Consider the following 22,657-nt stretch of genomic DNA (forward strand, 5'->3'; position numbering starts at 1 on the left):
CAGGCAAGTGAGACTGGAGAGAGAAATGTGGAAGTCACTGGCCTATGGCTGGTATCTAAAGCATGAGAAGGATGGTATCACAAGGATGAGAGTATGAAGGGAAGAAGCCCAAACACTGAGTATTGGGCCCCTCCAAAGATGATGCTGGGGTGACCCATGACAAGAGATACGTCATTGGGGTGGTGGGAGTGGAAACCTGTATGGATCTAGTCCAGGAGAACAGCAAAAAGAAGTGGAAACGCCAGGCATACGTGAGCATAGCACTTTAAAGAATGTCATAAAGAGGAGCCAAGATATGGGGTAGAGGATGGTGCCGGGAGGAGTCAAAGGCTTACTTTTAAGAGGGGAGAACTGGTAGCATGTTTGTATACTGATGGAAGTGATCCAGTCGAGAGGGGAGTGTGGGAAAAGCAGGAGAATTTCTGGAACACTGCTCCCTAGTAGACAAGGAAGGACTGGCCTCAGGAGGGAGCCTGGGCCGTTGACCTGTACTATGAAGAGAAAAGCACTGCGTGGATAAATGCATGGGTGGGAATGCTCTTACCACTTTTATTTATCAGTGGAATAGGAAGCAAAGTGATTTAGGTAAAAGAGATGGGGAAATGGAGAAATTAGATTTGAGGATAGAAGACAAAGTACAAAACATCACCTAAGAGAAGAAAAGAGTAAATGAATTAGAGCAATGTAATAGGGTTGTTGGGCAACCATAAGGACCCCCATAAACCCTATGGACCCCAGTCAGTATTGGTTTTTCCAGCCATAGCTACAAAGGTGGTGGCACAAAGTCTGTGGAAAATTAAAGATAATCAGGGATGGGGTTTTTCCAAAAACCAAGGCAAGAAAAATTGTTGAATATATTTTTGAGGAGGTAACATAACAAGCCACGAAATTTCAGTGGGATAAGGAGGAAAGTGAGACCACCAGGGGGCTGAGGGACCTACTGGTAGGTGCCAGTGGGGTCAGAGAATGATCAACAGCCCTACATGAAATCACCTCATAATGATGACACAGGGTCAGCCAGAAAGAACTGAAATAGGCCCAGTATCCCAGTCACCTCAAATGCTTTTTGAAACAAAAGTCAGGGAAGAGTTTCAACAAATAATCGCATATTGTGTTTTACATCCTTTGCTAAAAAGGTAGGAAAGCGTGTGAATATTTTTAGAAACTATTTCATTCAATGGGATTAAAATAAAACATTGTTTGTTGCTTGAAAGGGAAAAAGGAAGATAGAAGTCAGAATACTAAAGGGAGTAAGCTAGGAAGACAGGAGCAGAGAAGGAAACATGGCTGAGATCACAGAGAAGTTGCAGAAGCTAATGAGTCCTGGTGTCTGATTGTGGCAAAGATGACAGAGGGAGGCTGTAGAATGAGGTCAATGGAGCAGGAGATTCAAAGAACTGAGGAGCTGAGCTTTAGAGGAACATCTACATAGACAGTGAACTCACTAAGGATTAACAACAGCAGTGCTGGAGAGAGGACAGCGAGCCTGGAGGTAGGTCACTGCAACAAGGAGATGTGGTGGGGACCTAGCTCAGCCGTGAACAGGATACATAAAGTCATAATCATATATAAGACTAGAGGCCTGATGGACGAATTCATGCACGGGTGAGGTCCCTCGGCCTGGCCAGTGATCAGGGCCAATCGGGGCCAGCCGGCCGGGGGGAGGGAACATGGGAGGTTGGCTGGCCACAGGAGGTTGGCTGTGGGAGCGCACTGACCACCAGGGGAGCAGCTTCTGCACTGAGTGTAGCTATACTGGGAGGCAGGAAGGTGAAGAGGAGGAAGCATAGGTTGGGGTCAGAAGAAGGTGCTAAAAGTAAATCCTCATCTGTTGTAATAGTCAACAGATAATGTCCACGAGTGAACCAGCAAGAAACAGAAATATAAACAAGTTACTTAGAGACGTTCAGGTTAAAACCAAAAATATCAGTTAAAAGACTGAAACTGATTGCTCTGGGTGGGAATGGGGGGGCATTTAGGAAATGGAGGTGAGAGAACAGGATATGCTCATTTTAAATAACCTCAAAGAACTATCTGATTCTTTATGCTGTACATACATAATTGATCAAATATAAAAACTTCGAAAAAAATTAAAGCTGAGTTGTTCGAAGGTGAATAATGAAGCAACCTCTAATTAGGTGTTGTTCACCATTCCAGAATAATCAGATTCATGAGCAGTCTAAAATACTCACAAACTCTTGTTTTTTTTCTCTCAGGAAGGATGCCATCTCGTTAACGGATGCTTTCGACTTCACAGATCAGTGTTTAAATTCAGCACTTGGCTGTTACGACGGAAATGTCTATGAACGTCTGTTCTACTGGGCCCAGAAGTCACCAACCAATACCCAGGTAGTTGAGTCGAACACATCAATTACGGAAGAGAGCAGAGAACAAGCAGTGAATGCACCTCCAGTGTTTTCCCATTTAAACTGATTCCCATTGGGTTAGAAATCGCTGCCATAGCATGTCTGTTTAAAATATTTTGAGGATACGTAAAAGAAACCAGGAGCAGGGCTGTGGCCTGGCAGGAACTCTGAGTCTGGACTGTAATCAGCAAAATGCACTGCTCAGAATTTGATTAAGGGAATTAGGAGGACCCAAGCTCTAAATCATGGCTTGACACACCCAAGGGCATACACACGAATGGCAAGCTGGCTTTTAAGTAACAAAAATAAGATAAGTCACACCCCACCTTATTTTCAGCCTCCTAACTCTGAGATTTGTGTTGATAAAAGTGGGTATTCAGAGGTGATAGGAAGCTGGATGGGCGGCGTTCGGGGGCGGATCTCTCAGACTTGACTGCCAGCTAGACATACCTCCTTCCTCTTCACCTAAGGAACACAATCCCAGAAACACAGAACACAGCTGCACCGCCATCAGTAGCCAGGAAGCCATGCGAATGACCACTGCAAGGGTTATGGAGAGAAGATGCCCAGCAGTCCTAGGAGAGGATGCTAGAGCCCTGAGTCACTAACAGAAGAGAGGGTCAGGCCGTGAGCCTCACTGGGAAAAGCTATGAATGCCCATGAGCACCATTAACTGGAGTAAAGAAATAAACCCTGTACTTAGAATTTGAGGGCCCAACATTTAATAGCAGATTTGATATAGATTTTATAAAAGCAAAGATAGACTCTACATGCACAACAGGTTAAGTTCTATCGTGCAGACATGATATTCAGATGGTGAAGCCTACTCTTTTACCTCTTAGGGCAAATTTCAGAAAAGGTGTCTTAACACCTCATCAGATTGGCAACTTTCAGGCTTTCATTCACACTTACCAGAGCGTCAAACTTGCTCTTAACAGTATGCATCCTGTCATGCCTCATAGCTTAATTGAACATGATCATCTCAAGTTATAACACAACCACTACCCCCCAGATGGTTGTCAGAGAGAAGGCCAATCCATTTTGGTCATTCCCTGACTCTAGAAAGGCATCCTTTTAACTCAACAAGGAAATACAACCCACTAAAGAAGGTGTGATACAGTCACTGCCTAGTACAGGTAACTAATCTAGTGTTTTACTTTTTCTAATGCTTAGATCTACTTACTAATATTTAAATCCCGGCATAAAACTACAGCCGTCCTCCCCTCCAGAAAAGCTCCTGTGGTCTCAGCATAAATGCATGCCCTCTGGTCCTCCAGAGAAAAGCCTGCCCCGCTGTGCCACCTGTCAGGAGATGATGACATAACCTCCCTCAAACCTGTTTTACTAGCAGCAAGGAAACATGCCAATTCTCCTGACTCCTCATCTTCACTAAAGCACATAGGGGACTTTATTATTTCTAAAAGAATTTAATCTGGATATGATATGAGGGCAGGCTTATATAAATGAGGGGCATGACCAGCCCACAGCACCAACAGATTTGATAAGCCCGGCTGACATAGCTCAGTGACTGAGCGACAACCTATGAACCAGGAGGTCAAGGTTCGATTCCCAGTCAGGGCACGTGCCCAGTAGGGGCGGGGGGTTCAGGAGGGAGCTAATCAATGATTCTCATCATTGATGATTCTATCTCTCTCTCCCTCTCTGAAATAAAAATATATTTAAAAAACAATGATGTCCTTAAAAAAAAAAAAAAGGTTGATGCACTTCATCCCATTCACTTTTCCCTTTTCTGTCACCTGCCACTTCACTGTGAACAAGGATGTAGTCTTCACCTTCCCAACCCCAGGGCCTATCACAGAGTAGACATTTGCATTGATGGAATAATTAACATGGTTTTGTGACCTACAGTGAGAGGAAGGAACCTGCTGCATCCACAATGCTGCACAGACTGTTGCCATCCTAGCTTCACTTACCTTGCTAAAAAGGTGACAGGTACAGCAAGCAACTTAGAAACTGAGATTATAAATGACCTTGGAGAACGGTTTCCAATTAGTTAAAATGGTACTCGGTTGACTGCTAATCTACAGCCACATCATCTTACATTTCTGGCTCCTCTAGAGAGCAGCAACATGGCACTTTTACCGTGTAATGTTTTAATCTGCTGTAGATAATTTTGAAACTACGAGAAGAGGCAGTTTTCATTGGCACTAGTAGAAAAAGGTTCACTACAGGTATTTCAAATAAATTAAAACAAAAGCTACGTTAAAACAAACCTTGCAGACAAATGAGAATATATGTCACTGACATTTTCTACCAAAAGAAAGGTGCTATGCTAAGTTACGTGTCTTAGAGCCCTAAGCTAGTCTCTCTTCTGTCTGGGCGGGTGGGTGATGAGCTTCATGCCGGGACTGGGTGATTTGCCCTCCCGAGGTTTATTTGAGCCATGAGTCTGGTTTTTTGGCTTTTTTCCTGATCTGGCCATTTCAAGCCAGCCTTTCCAGAGTGAACAGCAAAAGGCTGCTGCCCCTCCCCACATGAACTCATATCAAAGTGATTCCCTACAGATGCAAGCAGTGGAGGAAACATTGGGGATAATTTCAAAACAAGAATCCTATTTCCCCCCAATTATTCTATTGTAAAAGTCTGTCCAAGTAGTTGCTAGATGCCTTAAATACACCTACTGATTAATTCAATCATTCAACATATTTGCTGAACATACAATATATGCCAGAAACTTTTCTAGGTACTAAGAATACAGCAGAGATCAAGAGTCATTCAAGGAGCTTACAGTTTAACCTAGACAGGCAAAAAAGACACAAGTAAATGTTACATGGATGAGAGAGGGCTGAGAAGGAACAAATCAAGACATCAGAAAATAATAGGGATAACCTATTGTGACATATTATATTGCTTACCTGATTCCACCGTTCTGATTCCTTTATGGTTAATGTTCCATTTCAAGGAGCCTCAGAGTCGAGCCTTTTATTTGTGTTAAATTCCAAAAGCAAATGATAACTGTGTTTTTTAATTGGCCACCTGCATCCACAATTTAAAATCTGCTGGAGAAAATGAAGGATGCCCTTTGGAAAAAAATGTTTCTCCATATGTTCACACAAAATGAATTTTAAAAATAATTTTTAAAATTAAAACTCTTATGTAATGTTCATTTTGAAATAAAAAAAAACCAACTTAATTTCAAAAGTTATTAATCCTGACAGAAATATTCTGTCTTACTAATGCACTTATTTCTACAACAGGGGAACCCTGCCTACCAGAAATATCTAAGACCACTACTACAAAGTTGGAGATCCAAGCTATGAAATAATCAGCAGCATTCAAGAAGCACCACTTGCCCTGGCCGGCTTGGCTCAGTGGATGGAGCGTCGGCCTGCGGACTGAAGGGTCCCGGGTTCGATTCTGGCCAGGGGCACATGCCTGGGTTGCGGGCTCAGTTCCCAGTGGGGGCTGTGCAGGAGGCGGCCGATCGATAATTCTCTCTCATCATTGGTGTTTCTATCTCTCCCTCTCCCTTCCTCTCTGAAATCAATAAAGAAATATATTAAAAAAATAAAGAAGCACCACTCTGTGATAATGGTAGTATGGCAAATATGGCGATAAAACTTTAAAGTACATATGTGTATGTATTTTTTAAAGAAAGTCATTATTTTCTAAAGAGACAGTCTGAAGTGAATGAAACATCTGTGGTTTACTTCAAAATCCATGAGAGGAAAAAAGGGGAGAGAATAGTTGTGGATGCTGGTCATTGGGTACACTGTTGTTTAAGCAATTCTCTCTTCAAAGTATGTTTGGCACTTCCTACAATAAAACACAGTATTATCCAATTGTAGCATCTATTTTGTTAAATACCAGGGTTTTGTTTTTGATCTAGCAAAAGCTAATAGGTTCATTAGTTATCATTTGTGCCTACAGCTCACATTTATCTAAGGGTTTAAACTTTAGCCTTAACCGGTTTGGCTCAGTGGATAGAGCACTGGCCTGCGGACTGAAAGGTCCCAGGTTCAATTCCGGTCAAGGGCATGTACCTTGGTTGCAGGCACATCCCCAGTAGGAGGTGTGCAGGAGGCAGCTGGTCGATGTTTCTCTCTCATCGATGTTTCTCTCTCATCGATGTTTCTAACTCTCTATCCTTCTCCCTTCCTCTCTGTAAGAATACCAATAAAATATATTTTAAAAAAAAAATAAGGGTTTAAACTTTAAAAGGACATACACATGCACCCACACAACCTTTCTCCAAAAGTGCCTATACTTGTAATCTAAATAAAATGTACAGCCCTAAGACTTCAACTAAGTATCAATTTTGAAAAATCAACCTTTCCACAGAAAATTAAAACTTATAAAAGACATAATTGCTCAAATTACCCAAATATACTCAAGCTACATTTTCATATCATTTTCAGTTGCTTAAGCAAATAAAACACTCAAAATTAAATGCCCAAATTGCAAAATCTCTCAGCTGGCTATTTTTCCTAATTTACCCATATAAGTAATCATTTTATTATTAATTAATAAATCTGTGAAATTTTACCAAAAGCAAACTTATCTCCAGTAAACTGAACAAAGAAGAGACCTCAAAAGTTTTTAACTTTTAAAACCTTGGCAGGCCAAACATTATTCCCATTTCCATAACCTGTTCTCAAGCCAAATCCTTTTTTCTCACGTTCACCTCAGCTAGCTTAACAACACCTAAGTGGCTGGGTTGGTTCTGTCTTAGGTAACCACTGAGCAACCTGAAGTCGGAGACCATTTTCTAAAGAGATAACTTCATTCTAGTACATTTACTGAAACCACAGCAACCGGTCAGTACCACTAAGGAGTTTTAGCTTGAAGATGGTGAAAATGGGGTACTTACAGGTTTCTGAATGTTGGTCATTTGTCAAATCTTAAGGTAAATTTTCAGAGACCTGGGCAAACACGGATGAAGGTGTTTTCAAAATCCTTTCAGAGGCAGAATCTCAGAGGAGAAAAGGAGTGGCTGGCCCTAGAACACACAGCCTGAGAACCTTCCTCCCACAGAACAGGGAAGGCATTACACACCTACACAATGGAATACTATGCAGCAGTAAAAAAGGAGTAGTTCTTACCATTTGCAACAGCATGGATGGAACTGGCGAGCATTATGCTAAGTGAAATAGGCCAGTCAGAGAAAGATAAATATCACATAACCTCACTCATTTGTGGAATATAATGAACAACATAAACTAATGAACAAAAACAGATCCAGAGACAGAGAAGCATCAATCAGACCATCAAACCTCAGAGGGAAGGTAGGGGAGGGTGGGGGTAAGGGAGAGAGATCAACCAAAGGACTTATATGCTAGCATACAGACCTAACCAATGGACACAGACAACAGGGGGGTGAGGGCATGGGGGGGGGGGGGGCGGATAATGTGGGGATAAGGACACATATGTAATAATCAATAAAAAAAAAAATTTTTTAAATACACACTTCCTTTTAGAAGGTGTTCCAACAAACCAGGAAGTCTCACTATAGTTAACATAAACCTTCCTGTGAGTAACTTCCAAGAAATAGAATCAAACGAACTATGCAAAATAAAGACTACTGAGAAACAAATACACATACCTGGTTCAGATCTTTCATTCACTGCAGTTTATTTCCTCTCCTCAGAAATAGATTTAACTTTAATAATAAAATAATTTGTGGGTTACCACATACAGTCAAAACCTCAGTTCTGGAACACCTCCCATCTCAAATGACTGGGTTCTAGACTAAGTTGTTCACAGAATATCTGGGTTGTCGAATAAAACTTTGGTTCCAACCCAACAACCCTTTCAACACATGATCAATCATGTGTATCTCAGGCGACAAAGGAGAGAATGCGTGAGTGTGAGTCAGTTAATGGCTAACACTCGAGTTAACATCTCAGGAAATTGTGCTGTGAAGTTTCATGCGTTTTTGCTTATAGTGGTCTGAAACAGATTGATTTGATTTACATTATTTCTAATGGGGGGAAATGATTTGGTGTTCAAACAAATTGCTTCCTGAATAGCCTTCCGGAATGAATTAAGTTTGAGAACTGAGGTTCCACTGTATAAGAGAATAAAGTGGCTGAAGAGTCAGTTTGTTCCAATACTCAACACAAAACTCCGATAAGGGTCATATCCAGGGCTATGACAAATGGAGGCTTATTGAAGAAAAATCTTTAATCTTCAACATAATTCCTACTTAATTTGTCAAATTATATGTTCACTGTTCAAATTGTACTGTTTTAACAAAATTAGTAATTCCATCTATTCCTGCTTAATAACACAGTAGAGTTCTACAAACTGAATCCAAGGGTACAGTCCTCTTGAGTCAAATACAAGTGTGCTTTGGCAGTGCAGTGTATGTTGGTACACAAAACAAACAATGCATACTTTAGAGACAAGAAATATGATTTTCCCCTTAAGTAACAGTAGTCAATAAATATAAACCTAATTTTTCTATTTCATTTTTTATTCATTTTTTTCTGGTAGACAGTACACTTGGGAATTATACTGCACCAGGCATAAGAAGTAAGATTTCTACCACAGGGACATTTTGTATTCAGAATTCAATATAAATATTTCTAGTCAGACATTTCCATGGCTACAGGTATTTGGTTGCTTGATTTATATGCATAGAAAGAAACAGTTGTCATAACTGTAAAAAGCAGTACTTAACAAGTACTTTTAAATGATTGGAACAGTCTTCTTTTAATATTACAATACTGCTTATTGGTGTGGAAACTAGGTCACCCTACATGATGTTTTGATTTTTGTCAAAAGCATCAGGAGTACTCACTTTGTTTATTCTTTCATTCCTATATTTTTGAGCCTCTAGTTGAGTTAGGGACCATTTAATCAGAAATCATTTTAGCACTGTAATAAAAAAAAGCTCTGTTAAGGGTTTATATACCATAATAATTTTCAGACTTCTTTTTATAAAAAAGTTATCTGGAGGCTCTGAACAGGCACATGCATACTCAGGGTGAAGGGAATGAACATAGAGGAATCCACTAAAGCACAAAACTTCCTTCTGCTCCTCAATGCCTTCAAATAAATACCAAAAACACTTTTTTTAAATCCCACAAAAAAAAAAAAAATCAGTCTCCAGTCTCTTCCATATCCTGGAAAGTCGGTGTCCAGGAACTCCCCCGGGATGGAGCTCAATCGTCTGTCTTCCGGGCCAGCCTACAGAAAGTCCAGTTGTGCTCCACTGTGTTCTCATTGGCCCGCTCACTCATGTGATGCACCCGGGTGTTGCGGATCGTGAAGCCTTGTTTTGTGATGTATTCCATCAGGTGGACCCGGAGAGACACCTCCTGGTGATAATCACAGGGTCCAAAGGTGAAGGAGACCTGGCAGTCTCTGGTGTCCATCATGTGCTTATTCCACTTGGTAAAATAGTTTGAGATGCCTTCTAAGAGGGAATGGACCTTGGTGGTGATGGTTAGCTGGGTGATGATGACAGCTACTGGATTGGAGTACTTAGAAAGCTTCCGAGTGCTAGATAATTCCACCACTTCTTCAAAAGTATCCATAGGATACAAAGGCTTAGGGTCATTGAGACACTGAATCAAGGGCTCAATCTGATAAAAGTCTGCTTCTTTTCGAAGCAGATCGAACTCCTTAAAATCCAGGGGTAAGGTCAACTCTGAAGTTCTTAAGAAGTTGAGGACATATCTGAAAAGAGGTCCATCTCGATCAATGAAGTAATTGCCTTGAGGGTCTCGAGCTGTGGGGAAGTCCCCCCCAAACATAGCTCCAAGCATGGAATCCGGGTATCGGGTCAATGTGGTGAGAGACGTTGTGTACAAGTGTCCACCTACATTTAACGTGACTGGGTCAGTCATCTGAAATTTTGTAAAAAATGATTAGTCACCTGAAAATGTTAAAATCCTAACTTTGACAAATTAAGAAAAATGATAACAAGCAAAGCAAAAGATTCCTTCCGGCTATGAGTATTTAGCAATCTATTCTGCAAAATAGCTTTACTTTCAGTGATAAACCCTCCTGGATGCAGGGATCTAACATATGCTTTCAATAGGGGATAACTCTATTTCTTTAAAGACATATGTACTAAGAAACAAAGGCATCACTTCCAAAGCCATTTAATTTCAGCCCCAGTACCTAAAGAGAAGTTTCGGTGAGAGTATATTACAAAGACAAAGGCCAAACTAAAATAAACTAAGTTTCTTTCTGCTTTAAAAAAGAGACTTGTTCTGGCTGCTGTGGCTCAGCTGGTTGAGTGTAATCTCTGCACAGAGAGGTCACTGGTTAGATTCCTGGTCAGGGCATATGCCCAGGTTTCAGGTTCAGTTCCCAGTAGGGGGCGCGAAGGAGGCGTGATTGTTGTTTCTCTCTCCCTCTCCCTTCCTCTCACTCTAAAAAGTCAACAAAAAACATTTTTTAAAAAATAGAAGAGTCATTTTTCTTAACTCAATTTGACAAAAAATAGGCCAAAGAATGATTTGATAATGAAAAGAATCTAGTTTCAATATTTCTTCTGTTTACTCTTCTCTCAAAAGGGGGTGGGGAATCATGAAATTTTTTTAAAAGATAAAATTTGTGCAGACCTCTTAACTTTTTCATGGCAATAACAGTGCCATATACTAAGTTAAAATACACAGTTTGATCAGCACAATCTCATATACCCAAAAGCTAACAGCAACTTTCAAATTTCAAAATCTGATACTGTATTCACTTTTGTAACATTAATGTTGCAACCTGCTCTTTAATTTTGAAAAGCAAGCTTCTCTAAATAATATATACCTTCAGTTTTAGAAATCATATTTAAGAAAAAATATAAAGACAGACTGACAGACTTCAGTTAGTAGGCAGGTAAAATATTTCTTAACAAAGTAAAAGGAAAATAGGAAGATATGCACACACCAGTGGGAAAAGTGGCACCTTCTCAATGGTAACCTCCCTAACCACAAGGAAATGTCCTCTGCACCAGCGGTCGGCAACCGGTGGTCCATGAGGTCGGCGACCGCTGCTCTGTACCATTCCCCACTGGACCCTTTTCATAGTCACTTTTTATGAAGGAAGAGTATTAATGGCAATAAACTTAAAGACCAAAAGTCATGATCTCTCCCAAATAAAGTTACTCTGAAGTCTATGTTGAGTTTGCTTACATAAAAACACCAAACACCCCAAAACACATCTAAACTAATTAAGGGGAGATATGCCAATAATTTTCATTCTTACAAGGTGTATGATACCTAAGAATACATAAGGGGGAAAGACATCTTATATAATATCCTATATAATAATAGGCTAATATGCAAATTGTCCCCTCAACTGGGAGTATTGACCGGGAGTTCAACCAGGGGGCGGAGCCGGCCAGCCAACGGCCCCTCCCCCTGGCCAGCCCCATCCCTGATCACCCACCACTCCATGGAGCAGAGCGGGCCAGCCAGATCCCACCTGTGCACAAATTCATGCACCAGGCTTCTAGCACAAAAATAATTTGACAGCCTTCAAAAGGCATCTGCAAAAGCATCTCACCATATAGCCCCAGTCTCCATTATCCATCTGCTCCAGCGCTGCGTCTGGGGAGCCCAGGTTCCAGGAAAACTTGGGGAGGAGAAAAAGACAAGACAGCACATGTAACCATGAAAACAGAGAGGAAAGATTTTTCCACTTCACAGAGCAGGCGCAAACATGAGAAAACTACTCATCTTTGCTCAATTAAAACCTGCTACAGGGCAAAGATCTAGGGAAGCATTCCTCCAGAGCAGCAATTTTCAATCAGGTGCTACAAGAATTTTTAAAATAAGCAATTCCGCCCTGGCTGGTTAGAGAGTCAGTCTTTGGACCAAAGGGTTACAGGTTCAATTCCCAGTCAAGGGCATGTACTTGGGTTGCAGGTTCGATCCTCAGCCCTGGTCAGGGCGCGTGTGGGAGACAACCAATTGATGTGTCTCTCTCACATTGATGATTCTCATTCTCTCTCTCTCTCTCTCCCCCCTTCCTTGCCACTCTCTCTAAAAAAAAAAAAAAAAAAAAAAAAATCAATGGGGAAAACTATCCTTGGTTGAGGATTAACAAATAAATATGCAACACCTGACTCTTTAGTCAGGGGCACTGACCTCTTTTCCCTTAGATTGTCAAATTAAAAAAATGACAACCAACACAATAATAGACATCCAGTGTGAACAAATCAAAATTATACCTATTTTGTCTGACCGGTGTTGCTCAGTCGTTGAGCCTCAACCAATGAACCAAGACATACAGTTCGATTCCTATGAACCAGGGGTCAGTTTGATTTCTGGTCAGAGCACATGCCCAGGTACTGGCTCAATCCCCAGGAAGGAGGCATGCAGCCAATCGATGATTCCCTTTCATCACTGATGTTTCTATCTCTCTCCCTTTCCCTTCCTCTCTCTCTAAAATCAATAAAATTATTTATTTTTAAATTATACCTATTTTTTTGTCAGATCGGCAAAAAATATAGTATACAGTGGAAGCTCGGTTCTCAAACTTAATTTGTTCCCTAAGGCTGTTCAAGGAGTAATTTGTTCGAAAACAAAATCATTTTTTCCCATTAGAAATACGTAATGTAAATTGAATTAATCCATTCCAGACGCTCAAAAGCAAAACAAACAAATAAAAAAACCACAAAAATCTTCACAGCACAATTTCCTGGGATGTTAACATGCGAGTTAGTGGTAAACTAACTCACACACACATTCTCTCCTTTGTCGCCGGAGAGACATGTGACTGATCATACAGGTATCAGCAGGAAAGGGTTTTGGGTCGAGAACCAAAGTTTTACATGAACAACTTCATCAAGAACTGAATTGTTTGCCCTAACCTGTTTGGCTCAGTGGATAGAGCTTCGGCCTGCAGACTGAAGAGTCCCAGGTTCGACTCCAGTCAAGGGCATGTACCTTGGTTGCGGGCACATCCCCAGTAGGGAGTGTGCAGGAGCCAGCTGATCGATGTTTCTCTCTCGTCGATGTTCCTAACTCTCTATCCCTCTCCCTTCCTCTCTGTAAAAAATCAATAAAATATATTTAAAAAAAAAAAAGAAGAACTGAATTGTTTGAGATGGGAAACATTCTAGAACTGAGATTTGACCTATAATATTTGGGGTGCCACAGAATTTTAGTAATTAGTTTATGTGTGCCATGAGATGGAAAAGGTTGAAAATTGCTGCTTCAGAGCACTCTATGGGCGCACTTCCTTCCCACAACATGCACCTAACCTCTACAAGAAAGAATGATCCTATACTTAGGGAACAAGGAAGAGACTTGGAAGTAAATTAGTCATTCAAATTCTACCTATCTTCTCTGAAAATTCAATTTTTAGAATTTCTATGGGAGAACATTACAATTAACTCTACAGCCTTATCCTTGTACAAACCTATCATGATCCTTACCAAAAAGGTTGTTTAAGAGAGAGGTAGAGGGGGGAATAAAAAACCTCTTTTTCATCAGCATTTCAGCTATACAAACTAAACATCTCAGTAAAAGCGTTAAAAACCTTAGACCTCCAAGATATCAGTATCACTTCGCAAGAGAAATACCATCAGGATGGCATTTCTTTCATAACATAAAAAACTAAGTGTACTTTTAATACTGATACATTTCATTTATACAATAATCAAAACAAATAGAAAATAATTTAAATGCCAAAACATTAGAGCAAATTTGGGGGCAAGAACCTTACAAATCGGCTTGAGAGTCACTCAGCTGGCACTTGGGAGAACCAGCCTGAAGACACTGATAAACACCAGATACTAACGATGCCAGTTTGAATTTACCTACAATTCCAAATCACTTAAGCAAACAGTTTGCCAGCTACTGAACTGCTTTAGTCAGTACGCTCTCACGCACATCATTCCCCAATCAACCAGCAAAGCAGTTTCAAAAGCTCTGACAAGAGACAATAAGAAGCATGGAGTTATCGGAAAAGCACTGGCTCCTTTATGTGGTCTTTCAACAGATTCACTTTTCCCACTTTTAGAGGAATCTGGCACACTATTCCCAGAACAGGCCTGGCTACAGAAGATCACAAAGGCTCTTTCTCAAAAGGTCACTCAGGCATGTAGAGAACATTTGCATAGCACAGCATGGGCTGAAATCAGAGCCTGAAGCATCTATTTCTCCACCTCAAAAATTCTTCAAAGCAAACAAGCTAAAATGTGGGCCAGACAACGCACAGTTCATTTTTATTCTGATACCACACTCAGCAGTTGGATATAGATAGGCCTCCACATGCTACAGGGTGAGAAATAGAACAAATGTCAAATTTCAGGGCTGTGACAAGCTTTCATTCCTGACTTGTTTCACAAACAGTATTTGAAGAGAACAACAACAACAAAAACAGGCTTTACCAATCTGTATTATTAGCATCTGATTCCGTTACTGATAAAACAGACAGGTAAGTGACAATTTAAAAGACCAGTAATCCAAAGGTTTTGTAAGATGCCCCTCTTTGGCATCTTCCCATCACCAAAAGCATTCGTTCCTGACAGCCTCAAAAATAATTCAAGCAACATTTACTGTAGGTCAGTAGACATTAGGTGCAATGTGGATACAGGAAACAGGAAAAGTAAAATCCCTGCCTTCAATCTATGAAGAAAGGCAACATGCAACACCTGAAGTGCTGTTGGGGTCCAGCCCCAGCAGGTCCAGGGGTTCCCAAAGGTGTGGACAGAGTCGGTGAAGAAGGAATGACACAGAGACAGCATTCAGTTGTCAGCATAGCCAGGTTCTCTCTTTTATTGTCCTGTTACATCTGTATTTATACCACTTGATCCTATAAGCATGCCTCTATAATCACATCATAGTATGTTTGTTTTGGGTAACCTTCTACTGTTCCTTGTTTCATTTCCATAGTTTATCTGACCTTTGCCAAAAACCTGTCTCTATCTAGTCCTGTTGATTTTAATCTTGTCTAGGTTAATCTCTGTGTTTCATTATAAGGGCTATTCCAAGGTCACTATTCTACTGCTCTACTGATAAACTACAAGGAAGTGGCTGAAGGAGATTATCCTACCCAGTAAAGGTTATGTCCTCCCAGCCCTGCTGTCTGCCTGCCCTGGGATTGCCCTGTGTTGGTGGGTCTCCAGGGGTATAGGCTTTGGTGTTTTCCTTGGTGGGCAGACCCCTGGGGATGTGGGCCCAACAAGTCCCAAATTTATTGCCAACAGTCTTAGTCCTGTTAATCCCTAACTCCAGGGGAAAATCCTCACCTGGGGAAACAACCTTTCTCGGGGAGGTGGTCCTGTTTAAAACACATAGCTCTAAGAGGGGGAGCAAACATATGCCATATACGCCAGGTCCCCTGAAACATAAGCTGTGCAGATGTTTCTTCCCTGCAGCGACTGTGTCAAGCAGCAAGGGTGGACCGGCTTCGGGCAAATTCCCCCATTTTTATTTTTTAAATGACAGCGCGTGTAAATCAGCGGCCACCTCTCGGATTGGGTTAAGACTCGGAAGAAGACTTGTTTGTGATTTTGCTAACAGGTCAGTCCGAGGCTTAACCCTATATCGGCTCCCCACAAAGTGCAGCACAGAATTCAAAGTGCTTTGTAACATACAGACTGCCAGAGGCCTTCTGGAGAAAGAGCAAGAACAGTTCCAAACGGGAAAATGGAGGACTTCTGGGAAGAACTCCCTCAGTAGACCTCTGCAGGAATAGCTGGCCAACCTGAGAAGGGTCTCTAGAATGAAGAAACATTTTAAGTCAAAGGGGGAGGAGGGCTTCCTGATACAGCAAGCAGTGCATGAATTACTATCCCCCTTTTATAGATCAAAATAGAGGAACAGCAGATAGGGATTTGCTCTAGGCCTCATAGCTGGAAAGAGCTGATTAAGAGCTTGAGTTTTCTGACTCCGAGTTTAGATCTTTCCATGAATCCCCTCCTTGGGTAGAAACAGAAGGAAGAGAATCCAAGAAACAAGAAACTGAAAGGATTAACTTTAGACCTCCTACAGCTGTCTATTAACCTTATTCACCTCCTAAGGTTTTAGTTACAAATGCTAACAGTCACTCAGTTTACTAGTAAATGAGCAGTCATAACGGGTTTGTAAAAATTCCCGAGTCAAACCATCAAGAACCTACTCCCTAGTGCAGTGATGGCGCGAACTCATTTTTTTGGTTGATTTTTCTTTGTTAAATGGCACTTAAATATATAAAATAAATATCAAAAATATAAGTCTTTGTTTTACTATGGTTGCAAATATAAAAAAATTTCTATATGTGACATGGCACCAGAGTTAAGGGTTTTTCAAAATGCTGACACGCCGAGCTCAAAGGTTCGCCATCACTGCCCTAGTGCAAGCATGTCAAACTCAAAAGCTAACACAGGCCAAATAAACAAGGTTTAAGTTTATTTGGGCCACAAAAAAACAAAAGCTTCAATTTTCATAGAATCGTAGGTTTATTTCGATAGAGACATGCTGAATACAAAGGGCTGACATAAATAAGTCATCATTCATAAAATAATAGAACATTTTAATAAAAATTAATATTTTTTCTTGAACATTAACTTACCAGACACTGAATAACTGCACAAATTAATAAGCGTAATGCAAATAAGCCTATTTCTCTTGTTCTCCGAAAGCGAAATATTTCCTGTTGCGCACACCAAACAAGTCAGTCCAAGACTAATGATGTGGCAGTCGGCTGCTAAAATATTCGCTGCTAGTGCTAGTGGAGAGAAATGGTGCCGGCACATAAGGGAAATGAATGCAACACGATTCTTGTAATCAGTCATTAGCGAACACTGTAGTTCGTTATTAATAATTATGTATAACAAGATATTGTAAAAATTAAGTTACTAACTTTTTATTAAAACGTTTCTTACATACCATTATATTAGCTGGGCCGCAAAAATATTCCCTGTGGGCCACATGCGGCCTGCGGGCCCGAGTTTGGCATGCTTGCCCTGGCGTGACTGAAGGCTGCTGTCCTGTCTATAAGTAAGTAAAGGACTCCAAAAGAGCAATGTCCAAATGGTTAAATGAGAAATGGGGGCCAAGACAAGGAAACAAAACAGACATCGTCAGTGTTACAGCTGTTACACAGGTCTGTCCACTACTAATCCTTCCCCCCTCTTTTTTTACTGCTAAATCAAAACAAGATAACTTCTTAAGCAATCATAAAAAGAAAATTAGATGCTGCCCCTGAACCTGTTCTACAGCAAAAGCCAAGGTTCTGTTCCGGTACAAAGATGTAATGCCCTCAAGCTTAATAATTCAGGGAAGCAATTATGGGAATCTTAAAAAGCACCCAAAAGCCTCCTTATACTTGTGTATAAGACACATCAAAATAAATAAAGCCACTTCCAATAACAATGACTACACTATCAAAAAAAAAAATCAAACTGTTCACTAAAGAGCTCTAAGGGAAAAGTAATATTGCTTGAATTTTATCTTTACTCCTTACTTCTAAATATCCTCTGGGAGATGCTTAGATACAGCAAGAAACAAAGCTGGAAGGTTCCTGGTCTTCCAATAGCTGGATAATTGGCCTCTGAATTGATAACTATTAGGAACATCAGAGAAACAACGCAGATGAATGAAATAGAACATAATCCAAAAGAATTTCCGGGACAGTTTCAATCTCTTCTAAATCATTTTCCAGAGCTGCTAACAATTAGAAAATGACTTATTTTCTTTTCATCTTCTCTCCCTTCTGGCAGTCTCCAAGGGAGGGCTTAATAAGAAGCTAAACGACCGCAAGATGGGCAGCAGAAGGAAGATCTTGAAATGGACATCAAACGGGCTTGTTTTACTTGATTAAGACAAAGAAAAACCTAATATTTCAGAAAATTTGCCAGGAATGGAGATTATGAGGATAACAATGAAAAAAATTGCCTTTAAAGTGACCTGCCTTACTAAAAGATCGTTTTCCCGTAAACAACAGTGGATGCAACGAGCACAATTATAAAGTTCAAAGAAAGGCTCCAGAACCTGTAAAATCAGTTCACCTGGAAAAATCTGACCTTTGGCCCAAATAAAATTCTTGTGGCAACAACTGGGTGACCATTCCCTAAAAATATAAAACAGTACTAAAAATTCGCCCACATTTAAGCTTCAAAGGTTAATTATGACTAATGTATCAATTCTGTTAGCAGATAATTAAGGAAAATGCTAAAGAATTTATCAAAGCCTTAAGATAACATGCTAAGAATTTTCTGAAGTAGTAAATCTGGAAAATACACAATTAAACAATACCTTAAAAGAAAAACCCAAGAACCCCTGAAGGCCATTTTCCTCACTACTGCACAACTGCAATGACAGGCTTCATGGTTATGCTGAACTAATTTAACTCAAAGATTCTGGGTCTAACACTTCAGCTACAGACTAAGCCTCTAGGGCATCAGTTCTCAACCTATGGGTCGCAACCCCTTTGGCGGTCAAACGATCCTTTCACAGGGGTTGCCTAAGACCATCCTGCATATCAGATATTTACATTACAATTCATAACAGTAGCAACATTACAGTTATGAAGTAGCAACGAAAATAATTTTATGGTTGGGTCACAACATGAGGAACTGTATTTAAAGGGCCAGAAGGTTGAAAACCACTGCTCTAGGGCAAAAGTTCTACTCCTATCTGACAACCTATAGATTGCAATACACACTATCCCCCAAACTTGAATAATAATAAAACCTATAGCTACTGCCTTTCCACGGTTTCCTGGTAGCCCTTTTAAAATGCCTTTCGATTAAATCTTCGTGCCTGGTGCCTGGCATTCAGGAGACTCAATAAATTCCATCTGTGCATACCTGCAAATTACCTTTGTACTGAATTGCTCTGTTGTTGAAACGTGGGAGTTTGAAAGTGAAATACTTTTCATAGTAACGAGTCCAGCGACATCTAAAGGAGTCTTCTGGGTTAACATTCGCATGCAGGCTGGCACAAGCAGCCAGGTGCACAAGGAGAATGTGAGTGTGATGTCAGGTTATCCTTAACCACACCACTAAGGGAATGGATTGTTTTCCCCCAAAACCAATTCTTTCTTCTCTCTCTTCCCCCCCAGGTGGTCTAGAAGAAAGGCTCTCTCCGGTGAAAACTGTCCTTAATACTAAAGAGCTGTCACAAATAATCACAAAATCACTAAATTCCTCTTACTCTCCCCCAGTGTCTACAGGATGAAACAGGATAACAGCACCTTCCCCAAAGTAATACCGCGTAGGCACAATACAAAGGCAACAAGTGACCTACAGGGTAGCAGGTCAGGACTAGGGTTCTGAAGTCACATGCAGGCCAGTGCAGAGGAAAGAGAATGCGTGAAGACTGCATCCCAATTCTGCTCCAATTCTACCTATGAGACCCTGATTAAGTCAGTCCTCATGCCCAGCTGCTTCTTCGCAGAGGAGAAAACAAGCGAGATCATGAATAGAAAACCATTTGTAAACTGGCAAGTGCTAAACAAATATGAAAATGCTAGCGGCAGTATAAACAAAATTTCTATGGTAAATTAAGAAACTTGAGACTGTGAACACAAGTAATTTAGAGCACTGGCATGAAGGCAGGGCAAATACCAAAGACCTCTTAATCCGCTTCCAATCTCCCCGGAGCCCCAGAGGGGAGAACTACAGGTTCAGGGGAGCATCCCGCTCTCACAGAGACCGCCAGACGCCTGAGCTCCTGACCACAGAGGGGACTTGTCAAAGCATGACTCAGGATTATCTCCAAGGTTAAGATGAATCAAATAAATATGCGTATTCCATCTTAAGTAGCCTCCACATACCACAATCTCTAAGACACACTGAGGGACTCATAGAAAGATCCACCTTAGGATTCCTTTCCGTAGTGATGCTTTGGGTTACACATGGCTTATGGAAATTCAAATCACACAAACGTAAGGAATGGCATCTGTCCTGACCACTCAACCCTTACTAGCTAGGGCACTGCCCAAAATGAGGGTGAGTATGGACTGAGGGTTCTCAACCAACCAGCAAGCTCTCTCTCCCTACCAACCCCTTGGGTAAAGATTGTCCTTTTCCTAGAATCGAGGACCTAGATACACCTGGTTCCTGCGAAGACACCAGGCCTGTGCTCAACACTGAACCCCAGCTTCCCTCCTCTCCCGGAGCCATGCGCGCACTCGGCCCTGGTGACAGCGAGAAGATGCACATGCCCCGGGGAGGAGGTCAGAGGCGCTCGGGCGGCCCGAACATCCTGAGCCAAACAGGGTCACCCCGGTCTCTCTGCGCCCAAACCTCATCCACCACCACGTCCTGAAGCTGGGTTTATGAACTTGGTCTAGAACTGCTAAACTTGAACAGAAACTTGTTAACTTCAGCAAAATATCCAAACGGGATCTGTTTCATTTCTCCCGTCTACCCCTGGGACAGCCTCCACCAGCGCCGGCGCGGCAGGTGCGCGGGGCTCCCCACGGCCACGGCCACCTCTCACCCCGACCTGGAGCGACACCAGGGCTGACACACACCTGGGTGTCAGCAGCTCGGCCGCAGGCAGTGCCTCTGGGGCAGAAACTCCCGAGGCGGGGCTCGGAAGCCCTCCCGCAGGCTTTAAATTAGGGCAAACGGGGCTAAGCACCAGCACCCCCAAAACAATCCTTGTCGAGCACCCCGCGGTGCCCGGCCGGGCGGCGCCCCGCGGTTGCCCCGCAGACCAAGTCCCCACCCCACCCGCCCGACCCGCGGCCCCGGCGCGGGACGCGAGATGCTGGGGCCTGGGCGGGGGGAGCGCACCGGAGCCCGACCCGGGAACGCCGTCACCACGCGTCCCGCCGGGCGGGCCCGGAACCCCCGCCCGAGCCCGGCCGCTCGGCCGCGGGCAGCCCGCCGCGGGCCCGTGCCAGCCCCAGAGCGCGCCGCCGGCTCCCGGGCTGCCCTCGGCGCGGCCCGCCACCGCCGTTCTCTCCGCCGCGCTCGGCCGGCCGCTCCTCCCGGGCTCCTCCCGGTGCCCGGCCCCCCCAGCCCCAGGCCCCCAGCCCCCGGCCCCCGACCCGCCCCCACTCACTGCAGGCGGCGGCGGCCGCGCCGGTAGACACCGGCGGCCGAGAGCACGAGCGCGAGGACCAGCGAGCCCGCGCCCGGCAGCGGCGGCGGCGGAGGGACGACTGAGCCCGCGCCCGGAGTTGCGGCTCCAGCCGCGCGGCGCGGGAGGCGCCTCCCAGCAGAGCCGCGGCGCCACGAGAGCTGGCGCCCTCTTCCGGCGGCGCGAGCGGGAGGCCAGGGGCCGGGGCGAGGCACTTCCCAGGGCTCAGCCGGGCCGCAGTCAGGCCGGCTCCGCCGCAGCCCCAGGCCCCGCCCCCAGGCCCCGCCCCGAAACCCGAGGCCCCGCCCAGAGCCCGCCCCGACGTCCAGCCTCCGCCTGCAATTTGGGATCAGCCCAGCCCTCCCCCAACCTTCACCGCGTGCGCCCTCGGACCTAGGGTCCCCACTGCTGCTCCGTTGACTTCCCACGAACATGCGTGGGGTCCCGGCCATATGCCAGGGCTAGGGGGTACAGCGGCCAGCAAGATGGAGGGGGTCCTAAAAGGAATTAGGTGGAGAATAAAGGGAGGACTCTGCTTCAGATGCAATGGCCAAGAAAGACCTGGACACTCTGCTTGTGGCGGAGGACCTCCTGGCCTTGCCCTCCGTGGGGCAGGCGACTCTAATAAGGTCACCTGTCAGGCCTGGTGGGCAGGGCAGGGAAGGGCTGCCAGGCCTGAAGGGACAACCTGGGCAGCCAGATAGGAAGAAAAAGGGCAGAGCTGACTTCTGCAGAAAGGAAGGACCGGTGCAGAGGCTCTGAGGCCTAAAGGAGCTGGTCTTACTAGAGTCTGGGCACCATATTGTCCTCTTTTCACCAGGAAGGAAGCCAAGACTGCAGAGGGTGGGGAATTAGGTAAAAGTCCCAGACCTAATTTGTCTCCAAGAATAGGCTCCTTCGAAATCCCATTCGCTCCTGCAAACCAGATCTCTCTCCCCTTCCTGGGGGGACGTTGATTTTGCCATTTCTTCTCCATCAGGATAACCACCTGCCTTAGAAACTCGCCTGTTGCAGTCTGCATGTGCGTGAGCTGGCTCTGAGGTTTAACTTTTATCCAATGATTATCACACTCAGATCTGATACTTGGTTTTTCTCTGAAAACTTAAATTGATAGGTTAAATAAATGGCATATGCTTCATCAGCATAACTGGATGCTATATGATCAAATTCAAAAAGACTAGGTGATTTTACGGGAACATGTGTGAGAAAGTGAGCAGTGCACAAAATGACATGCATAATATAATCCTAATTTTACTTTTAGAAACTTAAATATACAGACAAATATTTGAAGGAAATCATTGATCATAGCTCTCTAGGTAGTAGCATGGGAATGTTAGTGACATTACTGAATGTTCTTCC

General features: G+C 43.1%; 2 protein-coding genes across 3 annotated transcripts in view; one reads left to right on the plus strand and one right to left on the minus strand.

Annotated features, from left to right (window-relative positions):
- Nucleotides 1-6,168, plus strand: part of ACOX2 (acyl-CoA oxidase 2) — a 36,758-nt gene extending 30,590 nt beyond the window's left edge. Inside the window, exons 14-15 of the mRNA XM_081105869.1 lie at nt 2,217-2,349; nt 5,585-6,168. Coding sequence (XP_080961995.1) covers nt 2,217-2,349; nt 5,585-5,647 — 196 coding nt within the window. The 3' untranslated portion in view covers nt 5,648-6,168. The remainder of the gene's footprint in view (nt 1-2,216; nt 2,350-5,584) is intronic.
- Nucleotides 6,169-8,270: 2,102 nt separating this feature from the next.
- Nucleotides 8,271-21,560, minus strand: KCTD6 (potassium channel tetramerization domain containing 6). 2 transcript variants are annotated; one of them, XM_081106534.1, is made up of 3 exons: nt 21,281-21,560; nt 11,838-11,906; nt 8,271-10,180 (listed from the first exon to the last, which is right to left on the minus strand). In XM_081106534.1, the coding sequence occupies exons 2-3, from the start codon at nt 11,862-11,864 to the stop codon at nt 9,494-9,496; spliced, it is 714 nt and encodes a 237-aa protein (XP_080962660.1). In that variant the 5' UTR covers nt 11,865-11,906; nt 21,281-21,560; the 3' UTR covers nt 8,271-9,493. The 2 variants fall into 2 exon arrangements, with proteins under 2 accessions (XP_080962660.1, XP_080962661.1); XM_081106535.1 differs by lacking the exon at nt 21,281-21,560 and adding an exon at nt 19,075-20,193.
- Nucleotides 21,561-22,657: the final 1,097 nt, after the last annotated feature.

The sequence above is a fragment of the Myotis nattereri genome (assembly GCF_964212035.1).
Source record: "Myotis nattereri genome assembly, chromosome: 14".
Lineage (NCBI taxonomy): Eukaryota > Metazoa > Chordata > Mammalia > Chiroptera > Vespertilionidae > Myotis > Myotis nattereri.